The 27633-nt window shown below is 35.2% G+C and overlaps 1 protein-coding gene across 2 annotated transcripts in view; it reads left to right on the top strand.

Annotated features, from left to right (window-relative positions):
• The first annotated feature begins 6018 nt into the window (after window positions 1-6018).
• The window catches only part of LOC110379464 (inhibitory POU protein), a 54339-nt gene continuing 32724 nt past the window's right edge, over window positions 6019-27633 (top strand). For both annotated transcript variants that reach the window (XM_049846298.2, XM_021339138.3), the window contains exon 1: window positions 6019-6279. In XM_049846298.2, coding sequence (XP_049702255.1) covers window positions 6157-6279 — 123 coding nt within the window. In that variant the 5' untranslated portion in view covers window positions 6019-6156. The remainder of the gene's footprint in view (window positions 6280-27633) is intronic.

The following is a 27633-nucleotide window of genomic DNA, read 5'->3' as shown; positions in this document are numbered from 1 at the left end:
GCTAGCTGTTTTCCAAGGTTGCAAGTGCGTCTAGAGGAAACTAGTTATCCAAATAAAAGTAGCCTATGTCCTCTAATCTATGGCCCTATATTGTATGTGTGCCAAATTCATACTCCGTGACAAAATTACAGTTAAATCTCATTTCGCATACTCGCCATTAGTAAAGATAATGTTGTATGCAATTTATTTTACACTAAGTATTGTTATTATTTAACTATGTAGATATTGATGAAGTGGCACCAATGACTAATTATACGAATAATAATTCCAATACAACAAATCCGCTATTTATATACCAGCCACCAATTTTTTTTATATTCTACGTAAAAAATAAGAGTGTTAAAAAACAGCAAACCTAACACGAGAAACAGCTTAACTGCACTTCCACAATTAAAAACTATTTAAACTTGCAATCCGATCTTATTTTACCTATCTATTACCTATAGGAGAAATGTCTATCTGACAAAAAGAAAAAAAAAGTTACAGCTAGCTTAAACCCACATTACGTCGACTATTTATATAAAAGTACTATCGAGGCGAAAAGAAGTTTCACTAAGAGTACCCGCACACTATTGACTAAATCGGGCGACAGTTGCCCGACGATAGTTGCTTTTTTTTTAAATGTAACTAGTGATTTCAATCAAAGTTTTTAATCAGTCTTATACCAGCCAAAACCTGATTGTTTTTACGTGCAGAAGCCAGAAAGTCTGACACCAGTCTAACCAAGGGGTATTGGGTTGCCCGGGTAACTGGGTTGAGGAGGTCAGATAGGACAGTCGCTTCTTGTACAACACTGGTACTCAGCTGCATCATTTTGGACTAGAAGCCGACCCCAACATGGTTGGGAAAAAGGCTCGGAAGATGATGATGATTTACCTTACTACTGATTTACACAAGCCCACTATACGCCGACTAAAAGTGTATATGTGTGGGCACTCTAACTGGCCGAATGAGTGCAAAAATAGCGGTTTCTAGAACATTAGAACATGGCAGTGATAAAGAAAGCTCTTAATTACCGTTCTAATTCGCGATAGAATTGTTAATGGACAGCTGGGTATGGCACGAGCGGCCGTCGTACTTCCGTGCCTATCTGTGGTACCCTAAAAAGGGTACGTGGTAGACGTGTGGTGTAAGTCTTAAGCAGGGAGCGGGTTTATAAAAAAATACAGATTTTTATAAATTGTTCCTTTTTTCTGGCTTTTAAATAAGTATAAAGCTAGGTAAAACTATTAATTTAACAGCCTTTCTTATTCCACCACCGTTGGGGAAATACCTCAAAGAAGAACAGAAAAATTAATCTAATGACCATTCGCACAGTGCGCTGTTTAGCGACACCCAGAGTTGTTTAACTTGTTAATTAATTAAAAACATGATGGAAATTGTGTTTTTATAAGTGAGTATATGGAGCCTTTTCTCTTCATTAGTAGTACTCGTACTCCACCTGTTGCGACATAATTGAAAAACAAATTGCATCAATTTATAAGAAGCAGTCTACAGCTATCTATATAGATATAAAAGAAGTAATAAGTTTTACCCCTGGAACAACTTTTATCTTATTGTATAATTATTTTGACTTTAACACCACACAAAAAGTATCATACAGTAGGTACATCACAAACCTTCTACCGCTTCTCCCGTGGCCCGTACCCCACGAATCCCCGAAGGAGCCACGGCGGCGATAAAAGCCTCATGCATTATACAGACTGGTCCGAAATCGAAAAATTAAAACTCCCGCCATCTGCCGGGTGAAAGCGTAATTACTGGGCCGGTTGATGCAGCTCATTATTAGCATTGTGATAGAATGGGATGAGTTGCTATCATGGTATCATGGTGTATCATGGAGTGTGATACGTGTGTGGGACGCGTGGAGGGTTGATTGCAACGGAAGTTGTGGTCGCTTTGTTTTAGTAGCTAGGTTGGTTTTTTGGAAAATTATTGTGTATGTCGTGTTGGGTGTATGGGTATTTAGTTTGATTTTCAATGATTGTCGCAAATCCATGATATGAGTTATGAAAAAAGAACTACAAGGGAAAATTGGTTTTATCTTCACAGGTAACAATCGGTCTTTGGTCTAAAAATGCGTTTTATCTACAATTAGTCAAACTGAAACCTGTGCAGTTTGACTAATTGCAGATAAAACGCATTTTTCAAAATCCCTTCGAAGAAATCTATATCTAGTTGTGTCATCTAACCTTCCCAACAAATTCAGTATATAAATAACTGCCACAATCTCTTCCCTTTCAACACAAAATCAAATCTAAATCCAGCTATTGAAAATGAAATTCAGATTCACAATCACAAACAAGCCAATAAAATGGTTTGACATTGACAACTATTTATTTTGGTATCACCTAGTTTTAGAAGATGTCTTGACCGGCTTCTGCCGAAGTCTTAACCTGTCCAATGACCTACCTTCACAACTGGGTTGTGACCTGGTCTTCGAAACTTTTTGGAAGATGCATTTGATGACGTCAGCGATTTCTTTATCTGGATAGTATATACAGAGTGTGTCGTTCACAATCCATTCAGTGGTTTAACCACAGGAGTCATTTTTCGTTTTTATAATTTACAACATCATGTGTAAAGCAGAGATAAAGTAAGGAGTATCGAATGTTTTGATCAGTTGACAGCTGTTTCAAGGGAGAATTTCAGTTGTTTGTAATGACTGACTTTTTTATATGGTGTTCTAATTTTCGCACATGTTTTATTCTATTTACTTTATTTGAAAAAAAACATTTTTTTATTTTTATTTTTTCTTTGTGTTAATCGACATATGTTATATAACCAGTATATTAAAGCATTTCATTTAATGTGATTGTGAACGACACAGCCGATTTAGACAGTAGTTTGTGCTTCAATTAAAATTACATTAGACAATATATTACAAATTAAATCTACATATTTACAAATTAAAAGAAAAAGTTAAAACTATGAGTTATATTATTAAGCACCTGTCCGGAGAATGACCTAACACTTCACAACTGGGTTGTGACCTGGTCTTCGAAAACTTTTTGGAAGAAGTATAAGAAATCGCTGACGTCATCAATGACGTCAGCGATTTCTTATTCTGCTTTCAGGTGTTTTTTAGCTGAAGGGATAGTTATTTTAGACTTGGTTTGCATGATCCTTGTTATGTATGTTTGGGCCTTGGTTTGTATGTTTTTGTTATTATACATGTTTTTGTCACTTTGTATTTTTCCATTGTATTGTGTATTACCAAAAATAAAGTAAGCAGGGTTTTTTTTGTGTCTTTATTTGCTGTAAATCGTAAGTAGAGTACTAATTGTTGTTAAATGATCATGCTATAGGTATGAAAGTACAGCGAAATCTTCAAGAGAATTCCAAGGAAGTCATCTTTTGTAAAGTAATCTCACATTGTCTTTTATTTTAGATATAATGTACTCTGTAAGAAAGAAATAGAAAATTCTAAGTACATATAGTGAAACAGCTACAAAAATTGTGAAAGAAGTTAAGAAATAAAGCACTATTACATGATTCGCCTTCATATTTAACGCAGTGTTTTTAACAAAGTGAGCACCCAATTGCTTCCACAATTTAAGAACCTAAAACACCAGTACAATACTCACAAACTAACTTACACTATCATAGTCAGACATACTTTGATAAATGAACTTCGAGGCTTCCATCTTAACAAGTTTCAGGCGAGAATAATCATCTAGATGCTAGCTCTGAGGAACGCATTACATGTCAAGTAAACGAGCTTACTGTATGTCAGGCAGGCTTGTCTAAGACAGGGCTTTTGAAGATGCTACCTGCTACAGGGAAGGTCAACGTTTTCTTATGTATCATGTTCTTAAAAAAATTACAATGGTATAGCGCTGAGATAGTCATTTTTGGAAACTTATTTTGTCCTTAGAATAAAAATAGCGGTACATTTGGCATATTGCAATATTTTCTTTAAAAAAGTTGTCAAAACGTTTGAGGAGGTCAGATAGGCAGTCGCTGCTTGTAAAACACTTGTACTCAACCGAACCCAACATCGTTTTGGGAAAAAAAGCTCGGGAGATGATGATGAAGAATTTAATGCAAAATAATAGAGTGTAGTAATTATTTTGCGGCGAACCACCACACTCATGCCATAGGTTCACCATCCCTGAATTAGGATTTCTAAGACAACGAACATTGTCAAAGGTAATTTTCTGTAACGACTTAAAGTCTCACACTGCCAACTTTTAGTCGGCCGATAGTTTGAGTGGGCTCATAAATCGGTATGAAGATGGATGGTAATACGCACATTACAAAAAATACCGTCGGTCTGATACCTACCCAGGGGTAGGTATCAGACCGACGGTATTTTCGACTGAAACCTTTGATTGCAATCAAGGTTTGCTTTAAAAGAAAATCGGGCGACAAAAAGTTTTCAGTGTGTGGGGGCTTAATCATAAATCAATAAGAATATGAATGGTAGTGTGCACATTACATCGATCAGATATTTACTAAGTAAGTATCAGACTGACCAGAAAGTTCGATTGGATTCACTTTCAAAATAACCTGTCAGACAACTATCGGGCGACGCATTAGTCGGCAGTCTGCGGAGGCTTTTACAGTGAAAGGAATTAAACTCCATTATGTCTTCAAAGCTTTGTTGCGTTTTGATGTTTCTAATATTAAATGCCATTGATATTCCTTTGATTGATTTCTGAACGGTTATGGTGATCAAGAAGACTGTCTGATAGTTTCATAAAGAACGTAATAAGCTAATTTTCAATCAATGTCGATGCATAGGTACTAAAGGAAAAGTAGTTTTGCCCTTGTGCTTTGATTTGCTCGTATTGGCAAGGGCACTCCCATGACTTCAGATTTACTCAGGTGCTTATAAAAGTGTTATGGTATCTTAATATCGGCTTGTGACCTTGACTTTTGAAACCACTTTTTAAAAAGGAGGTGGACTTAGATGCGAACTCAACTGCACATCAAGTAAGTATAAGGTAAGTAATATCTGTAGTAGTTACAGGATAAGAACTATCATAAAGACAGAAAAACGCGTGTAACGCCCGTTTCCAATATTCTAGCTCTCTATTGATTCCTTACTAGAGATAGAATTTTGACATTAGCTCCATACAAGTAATATCCAATTCCTAAGGAAAACAAAAGACAAATGGAGTAATGAAAACGTTTGTTACAATTGTTCCCAATACTTATTTACCTATGTGTTGATTCCCTTACAAAAGATAGAAGTTTAACATTATACCTTCAAACAACTAACGTAAAATTCCTAAGCAAAAATACCGATGGATAGCATATTGGAATCGCGTGTAGTTGACGTGATATCCTTAGCATCGGGCGCGACCTTGTCGCTCACGTTACGCAGTCGCCTCGCCTCGTGCGCTCAACTCGCTAGTCTAGGGTCTAGGTCGCCTTACAGTGATAGACGTTCAACCAATATTATGAGGATTCGATATAAGAATTATTTGTATCTTTGAACTGTGGTGTGAGTTTTCCATGTACTCATTTTGGTGTGGGAAATATTATAAGGTTGCTAATAAGACTGTGTGTTTATTAACGAGGTATAATGATGATTTAATCTGTAGCGTTGTTGAAAGGTCTTCAACAATTTACTGTGCACGAAGCTCATGGTAGCAAAACACCGTCGTGTACTTCCTATTTTAGGCTCAACAACCAGACACTATTTTCAACCAACTGCCCCGTCAGTCAGACTTCGAACCCACTATACCTACATACGCTAGCCCGGTTGCCACGTGCACAACACAATACGCTGGGCCTTGCGGGCGCAGCGGGGCCCACGCGTATCGATTGTCGCACAATTAGTCGCCGCCGATCGTCGCAGGCCATCCGTCAACCTTTTTAGAGAAGCGTGAAAAGGTAACAAGCAGGAGAAGTGAATGGACCAATTAAATAATTCAGTAATTCGTGAACCCGCCGCCGGCGACGTAAACATGCGTGAGACGGCGAGGGGGGCGGTAGGCGGGGGCGAGTGGAGGGGCGAGGGCGTGGCCCGTGACGTCACCGCTTTCCTGCTTCAGTCGGTCACTACCCGGCGAAGCGGACGGTCGCGGCACCGCCGCCATTTATACACCCGAAAGTACGATAAAAATCGCCAAAATTTTCGACCGGCAGTATCACTCACCTTCCAAGGTGTTGAAGTTGGAGGACGACCCGTGGGGGTCATGTGCCATGTACTCGCCGGATAAGATGAAGTCCGGCGGGGGGCTGATGGCGCCGCCAGGGTGCTTCCCGGGGCGCTACAGCCCGACGTACCGGAGCTCCGACCCGCGCCGGTGCGTCCCCAACCCGTCCGTGAGTACTGCCTTTATACTACAGCCTCTAGTAGACCGAGCGTGAAGGTCTCGCTTGTTGTCGTCGGACACACGGTCGCCAACGACGGAAAACAAAACAAATATTTTTTACACACACAGAAACTAAACATACATACGTTACTAACCCTTAAACATTTTTTCAGGATATAAAAACGTCGTTTTAATAGATAAATGTTGTTATATATGGGTATATATTTGCTTTGCGATGTGTGTGATACCGCTCGCGCTGCGCTGGCGACTGCATGGAGCTCCATGGGGGGATTGTGTGTCAGCGAACTTGTCTGTGTGTCCGTCTTGTGCAGTTTTCAGTGATCTCTTGTATATCTTGAATTAAGCGTCGGTGGTCGGTGGTCGGTGGTAAATATGACATGACTGTTTGTTACTATTTCAAAATATTTATTAATTATAATTATTTATTTTTTGTTTGGTTTCTGAGGGTCCAATTTTTTGCTGTAGGGTTGTTTATAACGGATAAAAAGGTTACCAAATTGTTTAGTAATACCAGTAAATTCTGTCTTAATTACCGGGAGTCATTAATTAAATTTTCTCATTAGTACAAAAACATCTCTAGATAAATATCCCATAATTTCATAAAACGTTCATAATCAAACGTAAAAAAAGCTAAAAATAAAACAAAAATTGCGCAACCTATTCGGAAATATTGCGAAACAAATGATTGCGGGCTATTACAGCAATTTAATTCAAAAAGTTTGAATACGGTTCAATTGAACGGCCATTGCAGCCAATAATATACCAGGGGCTTTCTCTCTTCAATTTCCATACAGTTTATTTAAATAGACAGTTATTTTTACTCCTTAAAATTACTCGCAACGTTCAAAGAAACCTACAGTTTGCCGACGGCGGCTTCCAGTTTACAAATAAAGCTGTCTAGTATTTCCTACTTAGTAATTTCTTTTTTATGCAACAACCGGGCTATTTTTAGCAAGTCAATTCAACGGCCGTATATAAACTGTAGATTTTTTTATTCGTTTAAAATTTCTTGGAAATTTAGAAATGAACTAGTATTCTAGAATAATTTCAGTAGGTTTCATTGATTCGCGTTCACCGTATAATGAAAATAATGAGCTACAATTTTCTCCTACAAATGACTATAATGTGGTTTGGTAGGTAAGCGGCCGACGGCTACGGCGTAGCGCGTAGCGACGGCCGTAGCGTCGTAGATTGCCTACGACGGCATTGAGAGGGCGGGGCTGGAATTTTCTTTCACTATAAGAATAAAGAAGCAGGTGTAATATTTCAAGCTGAAAAGAATAAAAGCACTATTTTTTAATTCAACTTTTCTTTTTCGAGTTTATACGTTTTTAACTGTTAAAATTTCAAGTAAGATTTATTTTTATTTTAGTGTAAAGTATTTTAGTTTTTAAAGACAGTTCAAAGTTGTATATACAGGGTGTATGTACCTATTAGTAAAATAAATTTACGCGTGGTAATTAAATAAAAATATGGCAAAAAATATAGTCTAAAAAACTAAAATTAGCTCCAAATTCCGTGTACAAATAATTTCGATTAAAATACCTTTCGTTGTCTCATTTACTCGTAATGGATAGTCATGTCATTGGAACTTATAATTGTCTGAAAACTATGCAAGTGGACACATACTATAATGATGATTGGCGTGAATAATGATTAATTTTTCAGATCGCAGCCGGCGGTGCCTTTTGGAAGTGGTGTCACCACGCTAATTGCTATTATGAAAATAGCCATCAGTTTATTTTAATTCACGAAATAATCTTTTAATTTTAGTGTTGAGAGTTCTTGTTCTACTTTTTTTTGTTTTTGTCATTAATGAGGATAAAAAAAGTGTTAAAGTGTGTAGTTTTCGTTATGTCATTTTAGCAGAAATCATAAAAAAATGAATCAGTTAATTTAACAATGATAGGAGACAATAGTAACAAATAAATAAAAGTTAAGTTTAAAATAATAAAACAAAATATTAACAAATAAATAAAATTTAAGTTGAAAATAATAAAACAAAATATTGGCAAATAAATAAAAATTAAATCAACTATAATAGGAGACAATATCAACAAAAAAGTTAAAGTTAAATTAAAAATAATAAATAAACATTTTAAATGAAAAAATAAACACAATAAAATAATTTAAATGTAAACTGACAGACTCAAACCTCATTTCGATAAAATTGTGTAGGTATTTTTATTGCATTTATTTACATAAAGGATATAATCTGTTTATTTTAAATAATAACGTATAAAATGTGGAAATGTGTCATGATTCGCGGATTTCATGCATTCATAATGTTTTTACGTTCCGTTGTAAGTAAGAATAAAATTAGAAAGAGTTTCCCGGAGATGTAGGTTAATTTTTATATTGGTGATTACGGTTTTTTACATGGAGTTGCAAACCGATTAGGTCCGTTCCTAGTTCGTGCATATATTTGACTTTAATACCGTGAACTATTTATTTGTTGCACAGTTTTTTTTATGAAATAGGCATGACTTGAATATGGTTGAAACTATGAGAATTATGTTGAGATTATAGAATTAATAATTTGTTTATGAGTTAACGGAGGAAAGGGGTTAGCGTTGCAATAGTATACTTTTTTTCATGATAAGTGTGGAATAAATAGCTCAATATTTACCAAGTCAATATATAATTAAAATTATAAAATTAATTGAAAGTTCATACACGAATGTATGTACCATATTAAAATTATAAAATTGATTAAAAATGGTCGGGAATACCAACCGAATTTATAGGTGCAATACTTCAAGTTTCCTTCATAAAATAATTCCCAACCTCGATGGCGTCGTTCCTAACAGCGATCAATATAAACTAAACGTGTATTACAGGAATAATAGTCTAGTTAAATACACGGTTACGACGGACGGGTGATAATTACTGGGAGAACGTTAAAATTAAACTCGTACGGTGAGTTGCACCATTTAACTGTAGCTATAACCCACGCATTTGAGGTTGTCAAATTGCAAGTATACGGCTGGTCATGGTTTGGTTATCGTTATAGCAAAATGTTGCAACAGTTTTTTTGCCATCTGGTCATGGTACATGCACTTATATTTTTTCAACATTATTCATCATTATGCCTACATTCATAAAGCCATTGAATTCAAGAATAGATTTGCAGTTAATTAGTGAAGATTTTTTAAAGAAAATAGCTTTTAATATTATAAGTGTAGACAAATTATGAAATCTTCCATCTTAAAAACAGATAGTTTGTGTGCTTGATTGCGCTAATCTCAGGACAGATTAAAAAAAAACAGTGTTAAATCGCCCATTTATGGAGACAAGCTAAACTTTGGCTACTTTTCATTCAGGTGTGTGAAGTAGCTTCAATGGGATGCAGGTAAAATCGATGACAGAAGCAAGTACAAATAAAAATATGCTTCGAATAATATATTTGAATATACATCAAAATATATCTTACAAAATGTTAATAACAGCATAACAATTAATAAATCTATATTCGCAGCGACAATCACCAGTTGCATATGTTTTATTGCGTCCCCGATAAACATACGTTAGGAACATAACGGTGCAATTTATGAAATTACTCGATACGTGCGATAAAGCTATAATGCTTTATAGTGTAGGATACTATTGCTTATGTGGGACAAACCCTAAGGTTGTGGAACAAACCCTCTGGCTGTACTTTGAACTTACGTGCGGTAATTCCCGTCGATCGATCAAGGATGTATGGCGCTTGCCTTAATCTATGTATGTCATTTAACGCACTCCTGTCAGAATTGACCGTGGCAAAGGAATTGTATTTTAGAATTCTTCACTACGAAATTGTTTGAGATACATAAGTTTAAACCTGGTAAGACTGGAAGACGATCCAGACATAGTTGGGAAAGGCTAGGTAGATGATGATATTACGAAATCACTCGAAACCTCGCGTGGCAAATCGGTGAAATTGTTGTACAGAATTTTTTTTGCCACTTTTATCGCGGTAGGTTCTGATGATGCGGTGCAATCGCAGTAGATTCTGACTTTGACACTGCGGTGCGTTCCACACAGGAGTTTTTTTTATCTTGGTAGTATTTTTAAAGTTCGTCGCAGTCTCTTTATACACTATGGACGGAAGACTAAAGACAGTTGGTCCAACGATTGTTTTTTTTTTAAGATAATCCTGATCCCTGTCAACATTGTTAGTCCGTCTGATACAGCCTACTGATTTAAGAGCCCGAACAAAATATCGGCCGACCAAAAGTTTGCAGTGTGCGGAGCCTTTAAGTTTTACCAAAAAACGCATTAGTAAGTAGTCAATTTTATAGATACAAAAGATTTTTCAAATTAAAGATAAACACATGGTTTTTCTCTTTAGTCGATTCGCTCAAATGTTCGGACTTGGCCTTGTACATAGCTCGATCTTTTTCTTTTTATATACAATGCAGGTGTCGATTATAATAAAGCTATTTATTTCAAACTGACCTTCACAGTCACTTATTATTAGTCGATAGCACAATTAGCCTAGTTTCTTGTATTAGATATAAATAACTGATTATATAAGTAACTTTTCCATAGCGCGTGCATAAATAAAAATATATTTTAGGTAGTGATTAGCAAACTGAATTCAAAATACTAATAATTTTGACATTCACACTATACTACACCTATTTATAGAAAAAAATTAAAAACGTATAGTTATTAATGAGAATAATACAGAAGATAACTGATGACTCAAGAGTCATCCCTAAAATTAGCAATAATTTGTGATTTATGTGGGAGTCCAACCCTGGTACCTCTGGCGTGGCAAGCTGATACTCAAACTACTACACTAACCCGTCGTCAAAATAAAATATTCGTGGTAGAAAGTACATCTAATCTTAATTTTATACAGATTGATTAACTTGTCTTATTCATGCAAAATAACAACTAAAAAAATTACATTTCAACTGTCCAGGAAAAATACAGAAAATGATCCTTCATTCGCTATGTGAAATCCATAGGTACCAACCGTTCAGTCGGAGCGTGCGACGATTAAATAAATTACAGTGCGAACCAAAGTGAATATTCTTTTTATTTAAAGGGAAGTTAAAAAAGGTTGTATGTCAGCAATTGTTGGCTCATCGAGGCAAGGTAATTGCGACTATTTCTCAGTCACATTTACTATTCCGTAGTCGGATAAGTGCATATCCTTGCGTGCCTTTGTTTTTATTTGTCACTGTCTTCTATAGCTTGCATTTAAAGAAAATTGCAAGGAAGCTAGCAATTAATAAGGAATAAAAACTGCAAGTTGTTTGTGTCATTTTTAATTGCAAATGAATGGCTTGTTGCTTGAGTAAACTATAGGGTTTTGTGGAGGTAGAAAACCTGCAGTTAAGTTACTTTTATAATTGTAATACAACATGGTTTTTATTTAAAAGAAAGGTGTTAGTAGGAGGTTTTATTTTACAAGTTTTTCTTCGCTATGTTTTAAACTTTTTGTAATTCATGTACAATTTTCAAACGTTGCTCTATCTGTATATTATTTTTTATATTAGTACCGGCAGTTTAGTCATTTTACTTTAAAAGATCACAGAACACAAGCTGAGAGGACCATGAAGCTAAAAATACACTAACAACAATACCTATTAGAAACATTATTACTCTGAGTCGATGGCTTCAAAATCAATTGTCAGTCTACCGGCCATGAATCAACATGAAAGTAAAATCAAAGTCTTTGAACCAACAGAAAATCAGTAAAGAGTTAAGTTAAAATCGATAGTAGCATTAACGTGACGCTACTCGAATAGCGTGACTGGCACTGACGCGAAATTGATTCGCCATTACTGGCCCGCACGACATGTTATTGTTCCATTACCAAATATTTCACCTGATTCCTACGCGTGGCTATATCGATACTTTTTGGATTTTTTTATTTTTTAAGCAGTCCTTTAGATAATTTCATATATTTAATTAAAATTTTGTAGAAATTCCTATAGGTAAGGTGTTCTTGAAAAACGGATACCTAGTAGATAGAGTTTGTCCTTATAATCTGTCGAAGCAAACTATACCTAGTCAGATTTTGGTATTTTGAGTTCATGGCTGGTATTGCCTTTTTCTTGGTTTAGTTTCGCCATTACTGTCCCGCACAACGTGTTATTGATTTGATTTGTTCCATTACCAAATATTCCACCTGATTCCTACCCGTGGGTCCTTATCGATAAAACAATACTTTTTGAAATGAAAGTTCATAAATCAAATAGAAATCATTCATTTGCAAATAACTTATGTTACAAAATAAGGTGGAAAATAAATTTATGTCTCAAAACCATTTTGAAAAAAAAATCTGTGTGCGTTTAGAGCGCTTGGAATATATTTTTGTTTAATGTCAATTTTGTCGACACTTTATACAATTATTTTATGATTTTTATAGGAACATATAACTCTTCTAGGCAGTCGGGTAATTTGAAGGTTTTTTTGAAACCAGGCCTTAGTACGACGGTTTCAATCAATCTATCTACACACAGCTCTATTTCAAATCTGACTACAGCACACTAAAGTTAGATTTTTCAATGTCAGTTCAAAGTTGAACAGCCTTTCTAGGCATATAAGCATCTTATAAAAATAGGTTTTCATTGATGAACACACCATGCTATCATTCCACGTGATGTGCTTGTATGCTTTTATCGATTTATTGATTTCCTTTTTGCTAATATAAATATTGTTTTTCTAGAAGATTCCTTACACTATATTAACAAGGGTTTACTTGCTATAAGAGTGGCTCCATCCTTAGCCATCCTTAAATTAACTGTTGTAAAGTCAATTCCCGAAGACATCTATCTTTCTTAAGATAATATTAATATGCTTAGAAGATAACAAAAAATAAAGGGGTTTTTAAAAATGACATCTTTATTTTTATATCGAACAAAGTATACTAACTACTTAAAGGTTAGTTTCAGTATCTAGTTCGAAATAAGAAACATAGAGAGGAAATGAGAGAGAGTTGGTCTTACCATCGATTTCGATAACAGTATTCCTAAGGCAATTTATTTAATACTTCAATGCATTCCATAATGTAGGTACCCGTAAATAACAGTTTGGTTATATTTGTCCTCAGGCATAGATTAAGTACCTATGTACCTACCGGATGAGATTCTTACCGGTCCAGGTATGACACTCATTTCTACGAAATATCAACGTTTTTGAAAATAGAATACTTTTGCACGGTTCCATGTTCTTTGTGGGCTTGTATACTTATAGGTTGCCATACTTTCTTGTATCAGTGCTCGGAGGTTGTGAAGTTCTTTACGCAACAGAATTAAGACTAGGCAACAGCGCGACGATTCAACTGTCCCATCTGTCAAAATCGGTGGAGTTTTATTTTTTTTGGGAAGGTGTATAAACAAAAATAATAATTCATTTAGATATAAAATACTATGCTCATATCAAAGAGTCGATTATACCGTACTTAGTCGAAATGTTAAAAGTCTGATGTAGAATGTAACTGTAATAAAAAGGACTAAGAAAATGAAAATAAACAATACACATTTCGTTTCAATTAAGCCTTCCACATGTTCCATGAAAGAGGTCTAGTTAATAACGCTGCATAAAGCTTACCTTAACCGCAAAACCATAAACATTATGTCCCCATTAAAAAGTAAGGACCATCGCAAAATTATCCAGCCATACAAGCCCAATAAATCATTTAAAATCTCAAACAATAATTCGTAAACGATTTTTACAAAGAGCAAGCAAATAAACAACATAATTATGTCAAATTAAATGGAAGTTAACACTTCCAAACGGTTTCTCTTTAAGCAAATAAAACATCCACGCATGGAGAGAACTATACCACTCTATAGGCACAAATCTCCCGTGTAGGCATATCTGTTTTATTGCATTTCTACCCTTACTTACCATCCCTCTCGCACTTGTTCCCCAACCCCACAAAAGAGCGAGACAGATAGCGGCAGTCAGTGTTATTTTATTCATGTTTGCTCCGACGTAGCGTGAGATAGGCATAGGGGTTGTACAATGGGAAAGAAAGAGACGGTTGCGGTGTCTGAAGGCCGTCTTTGAACGAAACGTGGGTGAGGGCACGCTACGGAATGTTATTCTTATGTACCTACCTACGTACGGACGGTCGTAAAGGAGGCATGCTTATAATAAAAAAAATGCACTTATTGAATCGTAACCTTTGAAAATATGTAAACAAGTTATTGTTCCGATGCTGAGAGATGCTAGTTCCTTTATTGTTATGTAGTTACTATACATTCATGTTTTGAATTATTGGTACATAGATACATACATAGTGACCGGTTAGACAACATTTCTTGAACACGGACACTTGAAAAAAAAAACTTTTTGCTATTGTACTTAGATTGTCAAAATTTATGATACACTTTTGGCATCATTCTTAAATATTTTTTTTACAGCGTGCTCTTAAAAAGACAGTGTTACTGAAAATCGATATAGGTATTCGAAATTTTACTGACATGTAGACGAGTGGCAACCGATTAATAGTCGACTAATTCTCTCGAATAGCTATAATTGTTATAATCGATTCTGCTTTTGTGTGGTAAAGTCTGAAAGCTGAATTTAGTCGATATTGACAGACGAAATTGGTTGTATTAAGTAGATAGTTTGTTTTGGGTTTATTTAGAGTATTATGGAGCTGGGATATTTTATCTCTAGTTTTTATGCAATCATCAGATTGTTTATTTTGTTTAGTTTATTGTTGCCGACTGTTCTTAGTTTTATTCTTGATTGGGTATAGTTGTCTCTTATATTCTAGATGTATTTGGTAATTTTTTTGTAGAAAATTCGAATTTTAATGGAACTTTTCGTTTTAGTACATTTTTGTCACCGATTCAGGTCTTAAGTATTAGGACAAGAGTGAATTTTACCTTTGTCTGTTTTTCATCTGAGAGACACATGCACTTTTAATAAATTACCTTTTAGAAAAAGGATATTTCATTCTCCTTTCAGAACGTTGTCGTCAAAGGTAAAATGTCCAAGGCTCTGTGTGAGGCTCACTTCATACTAACTTTCATTAAGTCTAAAACAGCATGCCTGATATCAACCTCTAGAGGGAATATTTTATTAAAAGGAAATATTACTTTAATGTACTGTAATTAATTAAGTAGCTAATACGCAATTCTTACGATTTTATTATTATTATGATAGGGACTTCAATTTAAATACTGGCAACTCTCTTTATTTTAAACGCAATCGAAAATGCTTTTTGACTAGCAAGGAATAAAGCTCAAATTGATTCGTCAACGTTTTACAATTCCGCTTTTACAACCAAACTAAAACCAACTTTATGCGGTCGTTTCAGAGTTCATTTTTCACTTTGAATAATCCAAACACATAGGTTCTTTGTAATGTGGCGTTCTATTGTTTTGGTCGGTAAGGTTGACATTGCTTTCAACTATTACACCGTACTTACCTTTCTTTAAGTCGGATTTGTGTGAAACTTGCAGATGAAATTGAACCTTATTGGTTTTATTAAATGAGGAAGTATTTTTGAGAAAGGCGTTTATAAATTATTGATGAGTGTTTATTTGATGGGTTAAAAAGCCTTTTGTTAGTCCTCTGGAGTTATACTTGTTTGTTGGTTTTTGTTAAGAGGTTAGGCTTTGTTGACTGTGGTTCTACTAACTTTAGGGTCAGCTGCGTTTTTGTGAAACCTTGATGATTTTAAAATATTAATTTATTTTCATCAGTTTCAAATGCTGTTAGAAGGGGTAACTATTTCCAAAAATGATACAACTACTCAAGGATTGTTTATATAAAGACATACCTATTCAGTGAAACAATGATGGTTCCTAACATACATTAAAATGTTTTATTGCTTATAAACTATCTCTCAAGGTCTTACTCAGTTGTCTGACAAACTAATTGCTTTTAATTAAGTTATGTAGCCATGTACATATTTCTTGGAATATAATAAGGAAGGCACTGGATGTAGAAATATTTATTCATATCTACCACTAAGGTATCCCCCAGAGATTGTGCACCTGATACACCATATTTTTCTTTAATTCCCAGGTAGGCAACATGGAAGCGAACATTCACACATATGTAAGTACATAAATACACTCTTCTTTTTATTATTTTAAAGCCTAAAAGCTGGATTCGCTAGGTTTCCAAAAATATCATAAAAGAATGGACGAATAAAAGTAAATTCGCTTTTTTTGGATAAAAGTTAATCTAGAAAAAAAGTTTATTTAATGCTCTTTTCTTATCAATTCTTGTTTTATTTTATAACTTTATTACTTTCAAAATAAAATCTTAAATCTTCATATTGAAAAAACTAACATTAGTATGCGCATGTGAATTATTATAAGTTCCGCTTCCAATAATATATTACAAAAAAATATATAAGTTTAGTGTAAAACAAATAATTATAAAAACAAAATAAAAAATAATATAAAACCACCTAATAATAGTAATAAAACAACTTTAAGTCCCAAAGAAAACGAAGTCCGCGAATCATCACATCATCAACATATACTTCATCAACAAAACCCATTTGACGATACCCATACGCCGTATCCACATGATTTGTCAAACCCAATGTACTAGACTTTACAAATGAACAGTCACGTACAATATCTAGGCATCAATATGTCACTCGCTTAATCCCTAAAGCATTAGCCTTCTATCTATATGTAAATCTGAAGCTAGAGCCGGTATTACGAAGGATTCAATTCAAGGTGATATTCCGTATCTCATTTATTCATCAGCATTGGTATATCAGTTGCTTAATCCTGCTATGGCTTTGTGCATTGATAGCTTGGGGGCCAAAAATTATTTAGATTCAACACAATGAAACGATGGATGGATTGTGTGAATGTCGACATGTCTGGAATGAATGTAAGACAGCAATAAGAAAAGTATGCAAGAAGAAAATATGCGATAAGGGCAAGAGGATGATAATGATGATAAACTGAGACCGGTGGTAAAATCTGAGTGAATTTGCGATTCTATTTCCAGTTATGAATTATGACTTCGTCGTACTATAAACAATTTGTGTTTCAAATTCTAACATATTCGTTGTTTTAATACGTGCTCCACCAAGTTATATGTTTTAGTTGGAATATGAAATGGAAGTTTGATTTCTAACAGCACTAACTGTAACATTTGCGCAAACATTCACACCATAAAAGCTGGAACATTTCAGGCACAACCAAATTGAAAGTCCAAATTAAACTCGCTGTAATTGCATCTTTACTTCAAAATCTTAATTGAAAAGCCGCCACAATAAACGCAAAAACCTTCAGTTAAATTCCAAAAGCTTTCAAATAACTAACGAACCACGTAACTGTACAGTTAGTAAGTTCAATTATGTGCTAACTGTACCCAATCACAGGTTAACTGGCCTGTCGCTAACTGCACTTTTAATATTTAACCAGCATTGTGTTGAGTGAGCTTTCCACACTTGGCGACTATTTGTGGAGCCAGTGTCGCTCGCTACTTTAAGAAGTGTTTGCTTTTTTATTTTGTAGTAAACTATTTGATAGGTATACTGAAATGTGTCTGGTTTTCAGAGTTTTTGGAACCAAACTATGCTATATAGTATGCTTCTATAAATGATTATAAAGTTGAGAACACTAGAAGAATTTCGAAAAGAAAAAGTTATCTTATGGTTATTGATCAAGAAAAAAAAACTTACATGATTAAAAAATACATACAATAAACGACAAACAAAACCTAAGTCCGAAGCACCACCATATGAATAACGAACTTACCATTAATAACAGCAAACAGATACATTAACCAACTTTATAATTCAACAATGGTCCGCGTAAACGTGTCACGGTTTGTGACCGGCTTCACATTAAATAAACCAGCGATGTGACGAGATATTTAATCGTTTCTATATTAGGCTGTCTAGACGCGATGAGGCTCAGCCATCAGTCAGGTTTGACGGCAAAGCCAGGTGTCACGTAGACTTACATGCATTGACGATTTGTGGCGTCACTGCTAGCGGGGATTAAAGATGAGTGATTAGCGGGTTTGGGGCCGACGTGCAATTAGTTTGATGTGCTATGAAGTAGGTCATGTGATGTAGTGGGATAGTGGAAATTAGAGAGAAGATGATGCGGATAAAATCATCCATAATACGTGAATAAGTTTGACTTAATTCAAACTGGATACTATAACTACTACTCTGATACAATCTCATTTCTCGGCAAGGCAAGTTTTCTCACTTCTCGTAACACTTTCTCGGCTTTTGTGGCCTTTTCCCCATCTGGTAGCTGACATCAGATTGTAGGTAAAGTCATAGTACTCTCTATACTGTTGTAGTTTATTTCAAGGTTAATTGTAAATGACTTCGTGTTCCTGCTCCTACTTCATCCTAGGACAGTTGTGGTGTTCCCAAATTTTAATAAAACATTATGCACAGAGTTGCCTGTACGGCTATTCACATTTTATTCTCAGTATTCCCATCTGTTTGGTCGGGTTAAATTCAGTATAAATAATTTTCTTTCACATTATCAACTTCGTTGATTCACGTTCGTTTACATAACTTAAGTCTTCTCAGAAAATCACGTTGCGGAGTTGACTTTGAAGAACTGCTCGAGAGACGTGAGCTTACGTATTTTTATTCTGATCGTAACCATTGAAAACAAATGTGATCATCAGTAAAAACGCTTTTGAAATATTAAAAACAAAAAACAAAAAAAAGAATCATTAGATTCCAACGTTTCTGTTTACTCAGCGCCACATTTTTCGTTCTCCAATTGTTTTACCAAGTATTCTATTGATTTTTCGTCCTTCAATCTATACTAATATTACAAAGCTGAAGAGTTTGTTTGTTTGTTTGTTTGAACGCGCTAATCTCAGGAACTACTGGTCCGATTTGAAAATTTCTTTCAGTGTTAGATAGCCCATTTATCGAGGAAGGCTATAGGCTACTTTTTATCGGTACGGGAAGTAGTTCCCACGGGATGCGCGTGAAACCGCTGGCAGAAGCTAGTTGTATTATAAATTACTCCATTTCAAATGCTCACCCGCTCTATGAGAAACTAAACCCAGCTTCCCGCTGTCAATGGGACCTTATCTTCATTAACAATTCCCAGTGATGTGTTGTCAACGTAGCCAAACCGTCTGCAGACCGGTTTAGCGTTGAATTAGACTGCGCCTAGCCTTATTATTGCGTATAAATTGCTAGGTTATGTTTGTAGGTAAGCTTATTGTCATATGCCTTTGCTGTGCTTGTATGTGATTGGCGGTTTGGTAAAATGGAGGGATGGATTGATTAACTGTGAATTGTAATAAGCGATCCATCCGTAGTTTTTCGATTAGAGATGGAAATTTGACGTCATTTAAATAAATAAATTTATATGAAGCTAATGTCAAAATTCAATCATCAGTCGCAAAATAATGGATGGATATTTTACTGTAATCTGCAGTAGGAAGCGATGAACAGAGTTCTGTGTCATTTATAAAGTACTTTTTTTTAGTTTGAAGATAGTTTTTACGTTGAGGCTAATTTAGATTAGGTAATGTGGCAAATGCTTCATTAGGTACCTTTAACAGAAGATGTATTTCAGTAGAACATAGGTACTGAAAGTATTACAGAATCCACGTTGCATTGTGAGTAGTGACTGCCCGTTCACTAAATAAAACCATAACGTCTAGAACATAAATCTTAAACTCAGATGCCCTGTTACGACTGTCTAAGGGCCAATTTCTTAATCGCCAGCATCTTTTACGTGAAGAATATGTTTGACGTTTTGACAGGTTTTGTTGACAGATGTTAACTGATGATTAAAAATTGCCCCTAAGTTGAAAATTCGCAGAGATACTATGAATTGCAAAAACTTACTACTATAAAAAAATTTGAAAATCTTTCAACTTTATCAAAAGGCATATTTTTGTCGGGATCGTAGAACTAAATACGGTAACAGTAACAGTTATTTAAATATTTGTAGTTCCGTTACGGAAACGTTGCGTTTATCGTTAACGTCTCGTTAATATTTAATGTTAAATATCGTTATATTTTTACTCTATTTTCATATCGATAACGTAGGTGTTTAAAGCGTACTTATTTTAAATAAAATATGTACAACGCGTGGGTATTTTTAGAGTTGTCCAGTTAAATTAATATTTTATACCGGGTTAACTGTAGATTGAATGAAGCTGATTATTTTTGTTGCACGAATTATTCAACGATCTGTTTACTTTATTCGCGAACATGTATTCAAATATTTTTCTGGTCTTTTTTATCAGAGCTACTGAATGTTGATTAATTTGACTAACACTTTTAACCTAGAACTAGAATTGAGAACCCGTGCACTTTATCAAAAACGTGTTTTTAAAAATAACTGTCTCGGTTATTCGTAATTTCTTCTATATTTTTCTTAAGTATTTTAGTAGATCTTGAAACAGCCAAGTCATCAAATTTCTTCTCTAGTCTTCTTTCGGTATTTAAGTCGTTCCTAATACAGCAAATTCAACCCACACACTCCACATTTCCGAAATAGCCTGTAAACCTTCAATAGCAGCCACAACAAACGGTCATCTTGCACCATCAAAAACCAACATCACAGGCGTAGGTACATACACCGTGCACCACAATGGCGCTTAAACCAACTTCTACCACGAACTACAGTGTAAGGCTTCTAACAATGGCCTCGTACACCGTACCGTATTCATAGCTTTCATACAACTCTCAAGGGTATAAAGTTAATTTCAAGTTGCGCGAGAGAACGTGACGATCTTCATTTATTAAAATACTAACGTCTTGAACTTAATAGGTTTTGGTAACTGTGAAAGTTACACTATTATTCGGCTGGTATTATGCGCGGTTATTGGTTTTGTAGTGTGAGTTTTGGAATTGAAGTTCCTTTAATCTATTCGCTGGTATAAAGTTCAACATCGCGAAGAATGATATGATACATGGGAAAGATGAGTTAGTGATTTGCGCAAAGGAACTCCAGTGTAGCGCAGTGTAGCAGTAACTTGGTGATGGAGCTGTATCCTTAGTTGGAAGGGAAGACTTTTATGAAGACTTTTAAGACTTCTATGATTATTTTCACGGACAAAGATTATGTGATGATCGTATTGATTCTCTTTCGTTATCAGCCAACCTACTTCGCTCAGAATTTAAACATATAAAACTAGCGTTATGCAATAAAAATAAACCTTTAAATAAACAAAATATATAAAATAATTCATACTGAAATCACGTGTGGAACCGCATAATATCGTAGCTACACATTTTTTATTGCCAGTTTTACGACTTATCATTTTTACGATTTTTCTTTCATATCTTGAAGGGTGTTCTGACCGATTTCTTCGTGTTACTCTATGCTATTTTGAATATGATTTTGGGTTCAATCCATTTATTAATATTAGAAGTGATCTACGAAGTTACGTCATGTTTTTATTAGGTTGGTAAGCGACCAATTGACGTTTTCGTTCTAAGACACTAACAAAAACTCGGCGTCATTGGACCAAAATAAATAGTTTCTTTTTAGATCTAAAGACTTAACGATTTGTTAAGTATTTCAAAAAAAACTTCGTCGTCATATTAATTCATTCTAGAATATGTATCACTAAAGGTGACAGCAAAAATTAGCGAAGTCTAGAGGATCACTCTTCTCTTGGAATAAAAAACGGTTTCACAGTGCTTTTTCCGATTTATTTGTCACTTCTATTCGTAGAAGTTTTTGTCAAAAATGACATCGTTTTCAGTGACATTTTCAGCTTTCCTGGAAAATGTATGTTGCAAGTTGGATGGCGTTTCATTTGGTCACCTGGACTGTTTCTCGTTTTTTAAGCTGTTAAACAGTATGAGCTATTCTGTTGATATTTTCATCGCAGGCAATACAACTAAGCTTTTTTTTGGGAATTTTACATATGTAATGTTGTAGGTAAAAACAATTTCATAAAGATAAGTCCTTTAGAAGCTCTTTCTGAGATTGCCAGCTAAATCAACACAGGCATACTTGTCCTCTCTAGAATGTGATTAATTATACATTTACGAAGCCAGAATATCGTTTCCAGACAGAGATTTTGTAGGATTTTCATCAGTTTCAATTGTCAAGTTTTCATAGATGGTTTCTTCAATTTCAAAAAGTTTTTCTGTAGAATTTTCCAAGTCCTCTGAACATTATTTTTGTGGTGACGATGTCTTCCGTCTGATACCTTTCATTTTCAAGATTTTATATTTTTGGACATAAAACAGAGATATGTTACCAGTGCGTAAGAGTATACCATAAGAGTCTATATTTGGCCTGGTACTGACAGTTTATTTTGCAGGTAATCGTGAATGCAATCTTTCTAGTCGGTCTGATACCTCATCGCTATAAAGTACGCTCTCCATTCATCTCTATACTGATTTCTGAGCTCAAACTATCGGCCGACTAAAAGTTGGCTTTGTGATCTTGGCCACAAAAATCATGAGGTAGTCTATCAGTGTTCGTAGAAACAAGTTTTAGAAGAGTCAACACGACTGATCACGTGCACTATCTTCGTAAGACTGAATGCTAAACAGTCGGAGACAGGTGGGGGTAAGTGGCCGTGCAAGGCGACCTCGCATCGTTCCTTAACCTCTACAATCGATCGCTAGGAGTCGTTGGCTTCCACGATGCATTCCACGTTCTTTGAAGACCAGCTCTTGACGTACCAGGTCATTTTAAGGGCAAAGAGTGACGAGAACAAAGACTATGACGTTTTCAATAATAGGAATTAGTAGGAAGGCATTATCTTGTCGCTTCAAACTTCGCTTTTGACTTGACCTTTCCCTTGAAATACTAGGAAACTAGACTCGATTTAACACCCACACGTTCGTCAGTACACTGCTTGACCAAAAATTGGGCGTAGCATGTCATATCGATTGCACATACCGTGTCCAGTGGCAAATTATCGGTCCGAGCTAACATATGGTGTATCTCACGGCTGGTCACGCACGGACGGCAATTACAACTGTTTGCCGACTGCTGAAGAAGGGTTCAGTTTTGTGGATTACTATAATTTTATAATTACGTTTTTTTTGTTGTTTTTTTTTGTTGTGGAAGTGTTTGTGGGAATCTTGTGCAATCGATAAAAATAACTTCTTGAAGTATCTACGTCACAGTTGTTATTTTTTTACGGACTTCTCTCTTTGAACTCGTAAGTAAAAATGTATGTATTTTTTGTTACCTTAACCAGTACTTAGTGAGTGCAGTTTATTTATAAAATATTATATTTTCAATTTTATTTAGCTACACCACAGTAAATCCACCAAGGCCTCAAAATGACGTCTTTGAAACTTATAATAACAACCTGCTATTTTAGTACCCTCTTATTAACACGAGGCTAGCAGACATGCAGCTACAAATTAATGCACCCAAATGACTTACAGTACTTAAAACTAATTAACGAGCAAAACTTCAGCTAAAGATAGAATAACTTTGTTCAATAATTGGCATTTTAATGATCAAATTGCTGTCTGTAGTTCAAACAGGGAAGTCTATTGGTCTAGGTCTTAAAGCTAACTTTAATAGGTGTTCAAGTTGGGAGCATATGAACCGTTCCCATACAGCTATTTGCAGACCACTCGATTGGACAAACTTTTATTGGTCAGTTTACTACTTTGAAAGTTCCCTTGGCATACCTGCCATTTGCGGCTCAAGTTGAAATATAGACTCTGTTATTATATGAAATGGCGTTCATTTTGCAATGGCTGTTTATTTTTGTTTTTATTGCTGGAGTGTAGGAGTTGTTCGTAGGTTTTGTACTTTTAAGATTATGGTGGAATGGACGTTGATTCTTATTTGTTTTTTTTTGCTGCCAATTCGATGTGCTGAATTAAGTTGGATGAAATAGATTTATTGAAAATTTCGCTTCTATTTAAGTTCTAAATAAATAAATCGAAGTTTCTTTCTTCTGAAAATGACGATGATTTCAGCATTGTTAAAGATTCGTTTTGTCTTCATATGAATGCAATTTTCAAGCAAGTTACAACATACATAGGTACTGTTTACATATCATATTCCAAAATTAACCTGAACTAACCTAACTACAAAATTGTCTATTTTATAACGTTATCCTGAAAATAGTGGTAAAGTATGTGTTGTCCTAGATATCGAGAGCCTTATAAACATTCCAGCTTATTTGCTCAAAGGTAAGCACCGAACCCGGAACTAGAACGTTGTTGGCTAAATTGTCAATTTTATACGTATTTAATCTACCAAGTTACGAACGTGTTAGTTCCTGGTCTTTTCTAGATAAGCTATTTAGATAACAATGTCTCTCAAAACCAACAAAGCTTTATTTATGTTATTAAAGAATAATCATGAAGTTTTTAAACGCATTGAATCAGTGACAGCAACGAGCCTTTGAATATTTTGATGGTGAATTATTTAGTGCCTTACTAATCATATTGACTGGTAGGTAAATTAATTGTTTTCAAGTATTTATAAGCATAAAATGCAACCTCTTGCCTCTTGTAAATGTGTGACTATCTTCCATACTTTCTTGTATTTTATAGATAAAAGATGACGAAGTTAGTCTCTTTCTGTGACACGAAGGATTTTTTTATGGTTTTGCCATACAGGATCTGTATTCGTACCACATAAGTCAAAGCTTAAATCGCAATCATAAGCGTCTCAGGGGCGTTATTGATTTTAGGTCGATCAACTTTAATTCAAGGTAAAAATCTAGCCTTCGGTAAATAAACATACGCTCTGAACTGTTGATTTAGACATATTATGTAACCATTATATCGATTAACTTTTAAAAGAAAATGTTCAAGTGATTTTGAGTGATATCGATTTAGGCTGGAGACACAATGTGAACATGGAATTTAACATCCATGGCAGTCGTTGTTACGTGTAGTCAGCCAAGGGGTATTGGCAGTCGCTCCTTGAAAAACACTGGTACTCAGCTGCATCCGTTTAGACTGGAAGCAGACCCCAGCATACTTGGGAAAAAAGGCTCGGAAGATGATGTGAATATGGTCGGACTGAAGTAAAGTAATGTGACATTCCAGGCTTTGAATGTCTACTTGATTAAAAGTAGTTTTTCGTCTTCAAATCTTCAGCAGATCATAGATGCAGTTTCATAAAGTTAAATAGGCAGAGTTTCAGCTTGTGCTTTCTTTAAATTTGTATGTTGTAAGGATTTGTATCAGCAAAGCATTATTACTATAAAAAGAGCCAGCAATGAGTTGAATCCGCGCACCCAGCGATCCGACAAATTAACATAAAAATACTCCTTTAACGAAAATACTGCTCGTTTTTTCTAAAAAGTAAAAGAAGCACACATTACAATAAAATAGCGATTATTACTGTCCATATTTGTGGCAACAATCGCATCATTCGAGTGCCCTTCAGTCGATAGGATCGGTTTCCGACGACAATAATTAGTCGCACGTGTGGAGCGCTCGATTTGTGGATGTGCCCTATGCGACGCACGCGATGCTAAGGGATTCGAACAGGTTTTTTTTATTAAAAAAGAAATATATTTTTTTCGGTAATTTTGTGACACAGAAATAATAATGTGGTTACCACGTTTTGATTGTCAGTAATGAAAAATAAAATGATTTGGGGAAGGATTCTTACAGTTTTTTTTTACATTTGACAAAAGACAAGAAAGAGTTTCTTAGCCGAAGTTACAGGATTATTTAATGAAAAAAAAATCGTAAATTTGAAAGTTTAACAATTAAGTACGGTAAGTATAATTTGTGTGTGACTCTCGGATCGAATCGGATTCAATCTTAACAACCTTTAAGTGCTTTCTTATTTTTTTGCAATAGAGGTTCTTGATAAACCACACGATGCAAAGACAAATTTTTAAAAGTTAAGGAGGCTTATTCCAACATCAAAGAAAAGTACGTTCAAATGTAGGTAAGTCAAAATAGCCACCAATAACCGAAAAACCACATTCAAAATCAAAACGCAAGCATTTACCAGTGACCAGCGACCAGCTTCCAGCTCATAGAATACTACAGTAGTTATCCGCTTAAATATTCGCTATCTGGCTTCGATGACGAATGTATGATGTTCTGACCACGGATATGCCTCCTACTAGATTATTAGCGCGGGGCGGTTTGTGACGTCATCCACGCTCAGTTCCGGTCCAACGCACACAGTCCCGGAACCAGCATTAATAAGTTTAGTCAATCGCGGTCGAAGTGGTGTGGTATATACTATAAATTGTAGCGCACATTCGAAGGTGATATTTTATGTATCGGTGATACTGGTTTTGGTTACACGCCAGTTATGTTTTATCAGTAAATAAATATTAAATCGTTTTTATAACCAAAAACCGTAGTTTGTGACAGAAACGGAATAATTATTATTTTTGGTATTAACCTTATATAGTAAGATACATTCATGACATTAAAACAATAATACCCATTCCCGAAGACAGGATGCCTTTGTGGCATCCAATAAGTCGCTCTCTTAATACCATCTTACCGTCCGAAGAAAGACAAGATCTTACCAAACGAAATCCTATGAAATGTCAATAATTAATAAAAGATTCAGGCCAAGATTTCTACAATAGCCACCACATACCCAAGTAAAAGTCTCCCAACATAATTATAGGTAACAAGCTGAACTTGCCAACCGCGTGTCAATATAGCCAATAAACTTGTCCAAACTTCTCTAACTGGCTGCTGAACGAAATATATCGATTTAAGGCTCTGCCACCCCATACATCAGTTAAGGCTGATATTGATAGTCGTTGACAAGACTGGCTTTGACATCCCCTGCTCTACGATCACAAAGTTACCCCGAACATAGAATCCTTGACCGCCAAGGGAATTTCAACCTTATCTCTAGCCGCATAAGAGTCAGGTGATATTTTTCCAAGTGCAAAGATAAAGTTGTGAAGAAAACTCGTGCGGTATCCAAGAAAATATTTTCCTTTGAAAACGTACCGAGGTTTCCTTGGGCTTAGAGGGCTTTTATTTTTTTTTCTCTCTCAAACGCAGCCTTTTCATAACTGTCGAGGAGGGATCGATCCGGTCAGAGAGGCTTGTAATCCGGCCTCATCCATTACCGGACCGTTATGGTTTAAACCGGATCTTATAGTTTTAGTTTTAAGTTTATTTTCTTGGGTCGGATTTTAGAGTGCTAGATGGGATTTCAAGTTATGGCTCGCGGGGTGCAATCCTAAATGGGGTTTGTGAGTTTGTGTTAGTATTGTGATGTGATTTTTGAGATGTTTTAATATTGTTATTTAGTTTACAGAGTAGGTATTGTTAATAATTTATATGAACACTAATTGTTGCTGATATCTATGATGCATAATTATAAAATTGATGATATCTTTCAAATGAAAGGTACCTACTAATTTAATAAGACTCAGGTTCAAAAAATACAAGAGCCAATAGACCCAGATTAATACCTAAATCAAAGATTAAAAAGAAAAACATGCATATAAACCTATGAAAATAAATCTC

This window comes from Helicoverpa armigera, chromosome 1 (assembly GCF_030705265.1).
Source record: "Helicoverpa armigera isolate CAAS_96S chromosome 1, ASM3070526v1, whole genome shotgun sequence".
Lineage (NCBI taxonomy): Eukaryota > Metazoa > Arthropoda > Insecta > Lepidoptera > Noctuidae > Helicoverpa > Helicoverpa armigera.
The sequence above is the reverse complement of the archived record's forward strand: the minus strand, read 5'-3'. Positions and strand labels throughout refer to the sequence as shown.